Source organism: Erinaceus europaeus, chromosome 10, assembly GCF_950295315.1.
Source record: "Erinaceus europaeus chromosome 10, mEriEur2.1, whole genome shotgun sequence".
Lineage (NCBI taxonomy): Eukaryota > Metazoa > Chordata > Mammalia > Eulipotyphla > Erinaceidae > Erinaceus > Erinaceus europaeus.
In genome coordinates, this window is record NC_080171.1 from 80671702 (window position 1) to 80684359 (window position 12658).

Below are 12658 nucleotides of genomic sequence, written 5' to 3' on the forward strand. Positions count from 1 at the left end.
TTCTTTGTTGGATAGGACAGAGAGAAATGGAGAGAGGAGGGGAAGACAGAGAGGGGGAGAGAAAGATAGACACCTGCAGACCTTCTTCACCACCTGTGAAGCGACTCCCCTGCAGGTGGGGAGCCGGGGGCTCGAACCGGGATCCTTACGCCGGTCCCTGCGCTTTGCGCCATCTGCGCTTAACCCACTATACCACCGCCCGACCCCCTGTGTTTTTTTTTTTTTTTTTTTTTTTTAACAAGAGCACTACTGAGCTCTGGCTTATGGTAGTACCAGGAATTCATATTGGAACATGTAAGAAATTCTGCTGTATAAATTTCCTGTTATTCCCCTGACCCTGGCATAGCTCATTTTAAAATTAAAAGATTTGTACCTGGGCACGTAGTTCAGCAGATAAAGTCACACACTTCACCCCCAGCACTGCATTAGAAGATTAATCATTTAGTTAATTAGCATTGGCAAGATAGCTTATGTCAGTGTGTACGTGATCCAGCCTTGAGCCTGACCCCCACCTCAGTGAAGAAAGCTTCAATAATGTGGTGCCTCTTTCTCTCTCTGTTTCTATTATATTCTGTGTCTTGTTCTTTCTATCTGAAAAAGTCAGTCTAGAGCAGTGAAGCCTCAGGACAAAAATAGTAATTCAAAAATTAAAATTATCATTTTAAAACCTATTATTATTTTGCTACCAGGGTTATTACTGGGTCTTGATGTCTATGTAAAAATTTCAGAGCCTGCAGCTTTATTCAGTGGGTAATACTTCTCCACAAAAAAATTATATTTGACTAATTTTTATGTAACCACCATAAACACTGAGGCAATAAAGGGGTACACTATCTGTAGTCAACTTAAAAACAGTAACAGTAGTGAATAAAAATTTACAATGTATTTTCTCTTTGCTGCACTGGATCTTAAGGATTTCATCTTTAATATCTGCTTGGACTTCAGCTTAAAAGAGGATAAAAGCTTTATTATTTTTTTTATTTGTCTCTGGAAATATCATAATGGAGTGTAATTTATATTCAACAAATTTAGAGTGCTTTTTCTGTGTCATGGAGTATCTATGTTGTCAGTTAGATTTCATTTAATAACTTTGGGTGAGTTATGTTGGACAACATGGCTGGTTACACTTTGAATTGGGAGCTAGACACGAGAGTTAATTTTGAGTTGAGAGTACAGGTTGGCCTTGTAGTTAATTTAATTAATGAATTATTCTATTGTTCCCACCTGTTTCAGCGTGGGAGGGCTAGCTGCCAAACTGACTACAAGTAATTTTAGGAAGATAAACAAAATAACAGAGGTTGGTAGTGGAAAACAATTTCATGATGTGTGAGTCCAGCACTCCTGTGGACTACAGTTCTTTTCCATAGTTTATCACACTCTGAGTGGTTAGGTCCAGTGGGTTGTGAATGCAGGTTACAAACTGATATAACCTCCATTCCTCTGACTTTGTGTTTCTGTTGGGGTAGGGGTATAGGGGAGACTTTCTTGAATGACTGGCCTACCTCTTCATCCAGGGGGGAGAGTCCAAAATGATAAAATTGGGAGTACAAACATTCTGAGAAGGCTGTCATCAGTTTGCACACAATCTTTACTTTTAGAGACATATCTTACCTCTCATGGGAGGAGCAAAGTTCAGTCTAGAGATGTAGGGACTAGGTGAATAAGGTCAATTTAGAGGTTACAGTTATTGGGAAGTTAACTTTGTTTTTTAGGTTACCCTCTCCAGTTCAGTTACACTAATGTCTGTAGACTATATTTTGATCTCAGGTTTCCGACTATTGTGTCTTACTTTCTCATTTGGTTTTAGAACTAAGAGTTATTGTTACCTCTAAACTACATTAGGTTCATTTTAATATAAAAACCTGTATTTTTTAGTAGTAGCTTTTAAAAACTTAATTAAATTCAACATTTTACTTGGAGAGTATAAACCACTTACATTTATAATTATAACATATGTTTGATTGTTAGTCCATCAGAGTGATTTATGCTTTTATATGAAGCTGAATGTATTTAAGATCATTTTAGTCAAATAGGTTCAATTATTAGCAAGGTATTCTGCCAATTAGTTAATTCTGTATATAGCTTATACCTTTCTGGCTAGGCTTTGAAATCATGTACAACAATAATATTTTGCAGATGCTACTCTAGAATTAAAAGAGGAAAAGCCAAAATCACCACCAAAACCACGCTCTGGAGCTGTGGAAGAAACATTTAGGATTGTTAAGGACTCTCTCAGTGATGATGTTGTCAAAGCCACTCAAGCAATATACCTGTTTGAACTCTCAGGTAAGAGAGCCTAGTAGGCTGTGGTTTTTATGTAGCAAAAGAGACTGTTTCCTTTGCAAGAAAATTGGCTGCCAATATTCACCACTTGGATAATTGACTGTACCAGGACCTTTACCCTAGAATCTTGACAATCAAAAATAGCAAATGACTATTGATAGTTTTTTCCTTTTTTTTTTTTCTTTTTGCTGCCAAGGTTATTAGTGGAGCTTCAAGCTTGCACAATTCCATTGCTCACTGCTCCCAGTGGATTTTTTTTTTTTTGAAAGAGGGTGAAAGGCAGAGGGGAAACACAGTATCACTGTTCCACTCTACATAAAGCTTCCCCATGTGGGTCCTCTCATATGGTGGCTGGAGACTTATTTCTCAGAGATACTGGCTTTTCTCTACCTCCTCCAACACACAATCCTGGTCCAGGGACATATTCAAACTCTTGAACTACCCAGCACTATCTTTTTTCTTTTTAATATTTTATTTATTTATTAATAAGAGGAATAGGAGGAGAGAGAGAGAACCAGACATCACTCTGGTACATATGCTGCCGGGGATCGAACTCGGGACTTCATAGCTTAAGAGTCCAACTTTATCCACTGCACCACCTCCCGGACCACCCTACTTGTCTTTTCTATCCTCTTTAACTCTTTCAAGTTCTCTGTACTGCTGTTAAGTTGATATTTTTAAAATATAAACTTTCATGGTGTGAAGTGCAAGTATCAGTGTAAGGATCTCAGTTCCCGCCCCTAGCTCCCCACCTGCAGGGAGGTCGCTTCATAGGTGGTGAAGCAGGTCTGCAGGTGTCTTTCTCTCCCTCCTCTGCCTTCCCCTCCTCTCTCAATTTCTCTCTGTCCTATCCAACAACAACATCAACAATGGCAACAAAATGGAAAAAACGGACTCCAAGAGCAGTGGATTCGTAGTGTAGGCCCTACTCTGAGGCCCAGTGATAGCCCTTGAGGGGAAACACACACACACACAGATATGTAAACCTTATTTTCATTACAAAGCATGTCTCTTAAGATTAGTGAGCGCTGGCAAAATAGTTCATTTGGCTAGTGTGCTAGTTTGCCATGTGCATGACCTAGGTTTGAGCCTGACTCCCACCACAATGAAGGAAATTTTAACGTTATTCTTTGTTTCTATCATCCATCTGTCTATATGTCTGCCTACCTATCTATCTATCTATCTATCTATCTATCTATCTATCTATCTATCTATCCATCTATCTGAAATAGTCAGCCTAAAGTGGTACATCTCTGGAGAGTTAGTGAATCCTTTACCTGGCTCACTATACTGTGCTTCTGGATTGCTTCAGAAACTCATCTAATGCTACTGTCTACGCTCTTCCTTCAAGTTAATTTTATTTGGTTTGATTTTTGCAGCACCAACTCCCACATGTATTATTCCATTGCTCCAAGGCCAAGTCTCTCATTGTTTTTCATTTCAGATAGAGAGGAGAGAGCCCGAGACTATGGTACCACTCCACCATCTTGAGTGGAGTGCCCAGTACACCACATGGGGGTACTGTGACATTGGAGGAAGCTTTGGTGCAGCAGTCTCTTGATTGTTACCTGAGGATGAGGAGAAGGACGACGAACTGTAAGAGGAGGAGGAGAAGAAGAAGAGTATATTTTCATTGGTGTTTATAATTCTTTTTTATCTTCTCTACAGGTGAAGATGGTGGGACATGGTTTCTTGATCTTAAAAGCAAGGGTGGGAACGTTGGGTATGGAGAACCTTCTGTTCGGGCAGATGTGGTAATGAGTATGTCAACTGAAGATTTCATAAAAATGTTTTCTGGTGAGTTTTCAGTTTGCTTTAGTTTCTGTTTGTTTAAAGAATATTAGTTCTGGGCGAGGTGGTGGTACACCTGGTTAAGTGCACACATTACAGTACGCAAGGACCCAGGCTCAAGCCCCTGATCCCCACCTGCAAGGGGAAGCTTCACTAATGGTGAAGCAGGACTGCAGGTGTCTTTCTGTCTCTCTCCCTCCCTATCTCCCTCTCCCCTCTAAATTTCTCTTTGGAATATCAAATAAAATGAAAAATAATAAATATAGAAAAGAATATTAGTTCTAATATTTTGCTGTACTCTTTTCAAAATAATCAAGGCTCATATGTGTTTGTAGCATTGTTATTGTAGTAGCTATTGTGAGAGCCCATAATCTTGGAAAGGCCATTCTTATTGTTAGCTCTGCTGTCCTTCGACTTCATCTAACAAATGGGGAGTAAAGTGGTCCAGGAGATGGCACAGTGAATGAAGTGTTGGACTTCAAGCATGAGGTCCCAAGTTCAGTCCCTGATAGGGATGTTCTGGTTCTCTCTCTCTCCATCTCTCTCTCTCTCTCTCTGTGTGTGTGTGTGTGTGTGTGTCTCTCTCTCCCTGCCTGTCTCTCTCATTGATAAATAAATACATAAAATTTTAATGTAGAGTAGATGTCAGACTTCTTTTTTACATGGTTGAGAATCTACTAAGATAATGTTAGAAACGGCTATTACAAAGGGGCTCCTGGGTGATCTTCATTTCTGTAATTGCCAATACATTGGTCATGGGCCATGCTGAATTCAGCTGCAGCTCATTTATAAAGAGTAAAATCAGGAGGGTTCAGTCCTGTTAGCTATTATAGTGTGAAAATGCAGCCCTCTATATCACCCCATGCCCCTGCTTTCTTTCTTTTTAAAAAATATATTTTATTTATTTATTTTGTTTTGTTTACCAGAGCATTGCTCAGCTCTGGCTTATGGTGGTGCAGGAGATTGTACATGAGACTGTGGAGCCTCAGGCATGAGAGCCTCTGCATGGCATTATGCTATCTACCCCTGCCCTCTGTTTACTGTGTTATTGTTTTTTGTTGTTGTTTGTTTGTTTTGGTTTTTAGTACTTTATTTACTTTATTTACTTATTTGCTAGAGACAAATTGAGAGAGGAGGGGAAAATACAGAGGAAGAAAGAGAAACACCTACAGCACTGATTCACCACTCATGAAGTTTTTGGGGCTGTGGGTCCTCACACATTGTAATGTGTGTTCAACCCGGTGTGTCACCGCCTAGCCCTGATCCTGTTTTCTGTGGAATTGCTAACCAAGAGAAATTTTTACATAACATAACTTTCTGTTCTGCCCATGTAACCATGCCAGAGATTTTTAATGGTAAGCCTGCTACTTTCTACTCTTGGAGTACTACTCCAAGTGCTAAGGTAATTAACACATCTATTTAATAGTTGCAGCACTTTAAAAAGCATTTTAACATTCTAATCTAGAGAGTCTTTTATTTAGTGAATTATAAATATGCTCATTATTTATTCTGTTTAACTCTTCATAAATTAAAGGTAACCATGCTTTGTAGGTCTTACTTTCCAAATCTTTTAAAAAGTATTTGTTTAGTTAATCAGAGAAAGACCAAAGTGCCTCACCATTCTGGCAAAGTATCAGGGACTGATATGGGGTGGACAGGTGCAAGTCCCACACTCTACTCACTGAACCATTTCCTGTTTGCTTCCTACTTTTAACCCAGATACTAGGGGCCTCCATATTATCTGAGGAAATCTATGTATGATGTTTTGAATGATCAGGGTTTCTTCACTTTTTCCTTTCTTTTTAATAGTGTTGAATAATCGTGGTACCAAAAATAAAAAGTAGACTTAAAAAATAAAATAAATAAAATTAAGTCTTTATGATTTTGGTTTATGATCATATATATAATTTTTGTGTGAATGTCTATAAATGCATACATGTGTTTATGAGAACAAGTTTGTAACATTACTATTGTTTGGTAATATTTCTCACTGCCACAATGTCTTTCAGTGTTAAGGTGCCTCCTCCCTCTCTGTTCTTCAAACTCTATCTTAAAAAAAATGTCACCATGAATACTACTAATGAGTAGTTTTTATTTCTTTAATCATTTAAAAAAGAAGACTTATTGGGGGCTGGGCAGTGGCACACCAGCTTAAGCGCACATAAAACAAAGCACAAGGACCTGCACAAGGATCCTGGTTCCAGCCCCAGGCTGCCCACCTGCTGGGGCGTTGCCTCTCAAGCAGTGAAGCAGGTCTACTGGTGCCTCTCTCACTTTCTTCTCACTTTCTCTGTCACCTATCCAATTAAAAAGAAAGAAAATAAACTGTAGAAGATTTGCTGATTAACATGCAGAAAGGAACAACACACACATCTATAGAATATTATACATACTAGCTTTTTACTTTTGCAGAGCTGGGACCTCACACACATGCGATTTCACTCTTCCTGCTGGGGGTGGTGGTGAGGTATGGGACTAAGAGAGAAGAAGGGAAAGAGGGAGGGGACACTTTCAGGAGAAAAAATGCTATGCCCAGAAGACCTACTAGCATCTCCTTTCTGTTGTAGTTTACTGTTTTATTTTTTCCCCCAACTGGGTGATCTCAAGGCCTCTTACATGTATACCACAGTTTAGTAGTATTCCCAGGCCAGTTTTTTCTTTTTTCTACTTTAAAGAGATGAGGTTGGAAGGGAGAGGGAGAAACAGAACAGAGAGACAATACAATACCATTTCATCATCCATGTGGCTCCCCAGGTGCCATCACTGGTATTCCCAGGTGCTAGAGCTTGACTCATGCACAGTAAGATGAATGCTCTTATCTGGTAAAGTATCTCATGATGTCCTTTGTTGTATTTTTTTTAAATAATGTTTTAGATTGTTGAAGTTTATTTTGTTTTAAGAAGAGAAAGGGTGGTCCGGGAGGTGGCGCAGTGGTAAAGCTTTGGACTCTCAAGCATGAGATCCTGAGTTCGATCCCTGGCAGCACATGTGCCAGAGTGATGTCTGATTCTTTCTCTCTCCTCCTATCTTTCTCATAAATAAATAAAATCTTTAAAAAAAAAAAGAAGAAGAAGAAGAGAAAGGGAGAGAGATCAGAGCACTGGTCTTTGCAGTGCTAGGGGTTAAACCTGGGGCCATATGCATGTAAGTACTGTACTCTACTACTGAGATATCTCTCCAGCCTCCCCAATTGTATTTTAATATAATCTATCAAAATTCTACTTTCCAAGAGCACACTCTCATTTTCTGATTGTTTCATTCTTCTAATGATTCAACTTCCTCAGTTTTTTTTTTTTTTCATTCTCTCCTTTAAAAAGAAATATTTACTTAATTTTGATGAGTGATAAGAGAAAGTTGGGGAAAGAGAAACACAGAGCACTGCTCAGCTCTGGCTTATGGTGGTGCTGGGGACTGAACCTAGGACTTGCATGAGTGTCTTTTGCATGACCATTATGCTGTCTCCAAAGACCTCCCCCGTCCCGTTTTATGCCCATTAATCCTTACACATGAGTCTCTATAAAGCTGAGACAATCTGTGTATGAGCTAGGCTTGTAGTTTTTGTAGGTTTTCATTGTAGAGTAAAAGAGCAGGTATCCAGATTTAGCCAAAGGGCACACAAGTGTCAGCATTTGTAGGTTTGGGGGAAGGGTTATTCTGTTCTTATAAAGAAAGAAGATCTTTGGGGGTCGGGCTGTGGCGCAGTGGGTTAAGCGCATGAGGTGCAAAGCGCAAGGACCGGTGTAAGGATCCCGGTTTGAGCCCCTGGCTCCCCACCTAAAGGGGAGTCGCTTCACAATTGGTGAAGCAGGTCTGCAGGTGTCTATCTTTCTCTCCCCCTCTCTCTGTCTTCCCCTCCTCTCTCCATTTCTCTCTGTCCTATCCAACAACAAAGCAACGTCAACAATGGCAATAATAATAACCACAACGAGGCTACAACAACAAGGGCAACAAAAGGGGGAAAAATGGCCTCCAGGAGCGGTGGATTCATGGTGCAGGCACCGAGCCCAGCAATCCCTGAAGAAAAAAAAAAAAAAAGAAGGAAGATCTTCAAATATCTTATCTGTAAATAAAAATCATTCCTTAGTCTGTTATCTGTAAATTTTGGTATTTTAGTATCATATTTCTATGAAATATTAGTTTATTAAAATTAAAGACTTAGATTTTTATCTTTAATCATAACCATTATAATTTAGTTCCATGACCAATTTTAATATAGCTCCTACTAAAATAAAGATGTTTACTTTCTGAGTATATGTAGATGCAGTACATAAGTCCATATTTTAGAGAGAGAGAGAGCTGATGTGTGGCACAATAGCAATTTACTGTGTACCAGACACATTGTGTCTTCTGAAGATAGGACCTGCAGATAAGCCAAAATAGTTTATCAACATAAAACTATAAATGAGAAAACATTCCTGGTTTTGAATTGCAGCACTGTCATATACACAATCTGTGGCCTTGGGAAAGTGAAATATTTCTCTATGCCTCCATTTCCTCCTTAGTTCTACTTTGTATCAGGCCCTGCATTATCACTGGAGAGCAACAAAGTTTCCTCCCTTCACCTGATGTTCATTAATTACGTTGTTACTAACTATAGTTCTCTTTTAATACTCACCTTTGATACCCTGATTTCTGTGGTTGATATAATGGTAATATACACTTTCTATGTCCTGCCATTATATTTTTAATGAGGATTTCTTAAAATATATGTATTTGGAAGATTCAAGAACTCTGGGGGAGGGGGCCAGGTGGTGGTGCACCTACTCCCCCACCTGCAGGGGTGGAGGGGTCACTTCACAAGCAGTGAAACAGATCTGCAGGTGTCATTCTCTCTCCCTCTCTATATTCCCCTCCCCTCGCAGTTTCTCTCTGTTCTATCCAAAAAAATCGGGAAAATGGCCACAGGAGCAGTGGATTCATAGTGCAGGCACCGAGCCCCAGTGATAACCCTGTGGGGGGGGGGGGGGGCCCTCTGGAGGAGTGGGGAGTGGAAGGGGACTGAAAAGAGAAGTGTGGACCTGCTGTCCTATGGTAGAGGAAGATTTCAAATTGGTACAGGGTGTGGTGTGCTGATGCCTGTGGTGGAGAAATGTGAAACTTTCATCTGTGACAAGAGTCTTGCAAGTGAATGTATCCTCAGTAATCTTGAAAAAAAAAAAAGCATGCATTTTGATGGTACATGTTTCTGTTTTAATTAAACCACAAGCCTTGCTCATATACAGCTTCCCTTAGCTTTATAGAGGCTCACCTATAAGGATTAATGGTCATAAAATAGGGGTGGGGGAAAAAAAGGCCTGTCGAAAGTCGGGCGGTAGCGCAGGGGGTTAAGTTCAGGTGGCACAAAGCGCAAGGACCAGCTTAGGATCCCGGTTCGAGCTCTTGGCTCCCCACCTGCAGGGGAGTTGCTTTACAAATGGTGAAGCAGGTCTGCAGGTGTCTTTCCCTCCCCCTCTCTGTCTTCCCCATCTCTCTCCACTTCTCTGTCCTATCCAACAATGATGACATATAAATAACAACAATAATTAGAAAAATAAAACAACAAGGCTAACAAAAGAGAATAAATAATTTTTTTTTTAAAAAAAAAGGGCCTGTGGAGATAGCATAATGGTTATGCAAAAAGACTTTCATGCCTGAAGCTCTGAGTTGCCTGGTTCAATCCCCAGTACCACCAGAAGCCAGAGCTGAGCAGTGCTCTGGTCTTTCTTCTGTGCCTTTCTCTGTATCTCTTTCATTAAAAAAAAAGAGTAAATATTTTAATTAATTAAAAATGAATGTATTTATAGCGTTTGCTTCTAAACTTGTAATGTTTAATGAAATACAGTAGTTTGTAATGTTAGCAAAAATAGATAGTATTTGGCTGGCCAAATATTCATTTAAGCACCATGTATCTTTTAGTGTATCATAACCAATATGTAAGTGTTACAACTTCAACTTTTTGCTATACTTTTGGTAATTATTGTTTTTCCATTATCATACTATAGAATATTGTCTGACTCTAGGAAATGAGATTCCCAAGATAATGATAAAAAATGCTATATTCGAAATTTTTATGTTTACAAGGTTTATAGAACTCAAGGACTTTCAGAATTTGTTTTTGGTGCCAGATATCCCTAATGGCACCAGTTGATGCTTCTCTTTGTCTCTCATTTTCTCATTTTAGGGAAACTAAAACCAACAATGGCATTCATGTCAGGAAAGTTGAAGATTAAAGGAAACATGGCCCTAGCAATCAAACTAGAAAAGCTAATGAATCAGATGAACACCCGACTGTGAAAAAAAAAAAAAAGGAAAAAAATGTTGACTGTTTAGCTAAAAAGTAAAAGGGCTCAACAGTTAGTCTGTTGTTTGTTTTCTTCTCTGTGCATTAAAAGGATATGCATGTTCTGAAAAAAAATTTTCTGTATCTATAATTGAAATTGTAATTAAAACAGCTAGCTAATCAAACCTAAGTGTTATTAAGTGAAATTTTAAGACACTTCTTTGTTGCTTGTTTTTTTCTGTTTTGGAAGTTTTGCTCTCTGTGCCCTGAATATATCTCACTAACCATTTTCTTCTAGGAAAAACATTATAAATAACCAATCAGGGTCAGGCAGTAAAATTAGCTATTTTTCAAAGATTTTTCCCATGTAAAATGAAGCTACTATATTTTTTAATGTTTGGATTTTGAATTGTATACTAATAAAAAAGTTTATTATATTTCAGGCTTTTATATACTTTAGAGATCTACAATGAATTTTATAGAAATAACAATAAACTATAGTAAGTACTATGTGAAGAGTAATGAGTCTTTAAAATTATTTTATTTAGAAATGATTTTGTATTTACTTCTATAATAAAGAGGGGAAAACCAGAGTATTGCTGGGCACTAGCATGTGAGATAGGTGATAGGGATTGAACCTGGGTTCTCTGAGGTCATGGTATGCAAGCAAGTTCTATGCTCTACTTAATTTTTTCACAAACATGATTATTTCTTGATGTATTAATTTTGGAGATTTTCTGCTAACAATCATATGACCTACCACACACACACACACACCTTAAGTTAATAAAAAAATATCTGTTTTACTTTATGTTGTTACTTATTACTGAAGATTTAAGCTTATGTATTTACTTCTATCAATGAAGACAAAATTTAATATGGAATTGTTATGATAGGAGAATACTTTTTTAAATGGTTTGTATTATCTTTTATTTACTTATTTATTTAATTATTGGATAGAGATAGCCAGAAATCAAGAGGGAAGGGGGTGATAGGAAGAAAGACAGAGAGATACCTGTAGCCCTGCTTCACCACTCACAAAGCTTTCTTCCTTCAGGTGGAGACTGGGGGCTCAAACCCTCATCCTTGTGCATTATAACATGTGCCCTCAACCAGGTGTGCTACCACCCAGTCCCAGTAGGAGAATATTTATATGCCAACTTTTCTGTCTTACTTCCTTCACAGTGGTGTCATGTCACTTTGACTCGTATTGTTGAAAACAAATATAATTCCCTCATCCCTCAACTATAAAGCCTTCATGCTTTGCCCAAAAGTGTATATTCCAACAACTGAAAATCTATTATCTTTCTTACCATAATTACATACATCACTGCATATCTAATTATTTTGCTATTAAATAAGTTTTTTTAGTTTTATTAGCGACTTAATATTGATTTACAAAATTATAAGATAATAGGGGTACATTTTAAAAATATTTATTCCCTTTTGCTGCCCTTTGTTGTAGTTATTATTGTTGTTGTTAATTGATGTCATCATTGTTAGATAGGACAGAGAGAAATGGAGAGGGGAGGGGAAGACGGGGGGGGGGGGAGAGAAAGATAGATACCTGCAGACCTGTTTCACCTCTTGTGAAGCGACGCCCTAGTGGGTAGGGAGCCGGGGTCTCGAACCGGTATCCTTATGCCAGTCCTTGCACTTTGTGGCACCTGCGCTACCGCCCGACTCCCTAGGGGTACAATTTTGCACTGCTCCCACCACCAGAGTTCTATAATCCTATTCCCTCCATTGGAAGCTATAGTAGTTCATCCTATGTTGCAGATATGGATTGACTTATTTCTGTAACTGTCTATATTTATATATATTAGCCTTTTTTCCCCCCTGTGATCCTAAGTCACATGTACACTTATTTATACTTCTGAATATCCTTCCCTTTTCCTCTTCTCTCTCCAGATCCTGATGGAGTTCAGAACCCTCTGGTCATCTTCCCCTATCATTTCTCTCCCTCCCCTCTGGTAGTATGGACCAAAATTCTTTATAGGGTGCAGAAGGTGGGAGTTCTGGCTTCTATATTTGCTTCTTCTCTAGACATGGGGTTTAGTAGATCATCTATACCCCCAACTCATTTCTATCTTTCCCTATTGGATTGTTCTGGGGAGGTGAGGTTCCAGGACACATTGGTGAGGTTGTCTGCCCAGGGAAGACTAATGAGTTTTTCATAAGAAAATATTTATACCCTACTAGGGAAAGAGAGAGGCAGACTGGGAGTATGGACCGACCAGTCAACGCCCATGTTCAGCGGGAAAGTAATTACAGAAGCCAGACCTTCTACCTTCTGCAACCCACAATGACCCTGGGTCCATGCTC

The 12658-nt window shown here is 38.8% G+C and overlaps 1 protein-coding gene across 3 annotated transcripts in view; it reads left to right on the forward strand.

Moving 5' to 3' along the window:
• Window positions 1-10924, forward strand: part of HSDL2 (hydroxysteroid dehydrogenase like 2) — a 79942-nt gene extending 69018 nt beyond the window's left edge. For 2 of the 3 annotated variants that reach the window (XM_060199965.1, XM_007534755.3), the window contains 3 exons: window positions 2137-2286; window positions 3952-4080; window positions 10235-10924. In XM_060199965.1, coding sequence (XP_060055948.1) covers window positions 2137-2286; window positions 3952-4080; window positions 10235-10347 — 392 coding nt within the window. In that variant the 3' untranslated portion in view covers window positions 10348-10924. The remainder of the gene's footprint in view (window positions 1-2136; window positions 2287-3951; window positions 4081-10234) is intronic. The other variant, XM_060199964.1, reaches the window with a different exon arrangement.
• Window positions 10925-12658: the final 1734 nt, after the last annotated feature.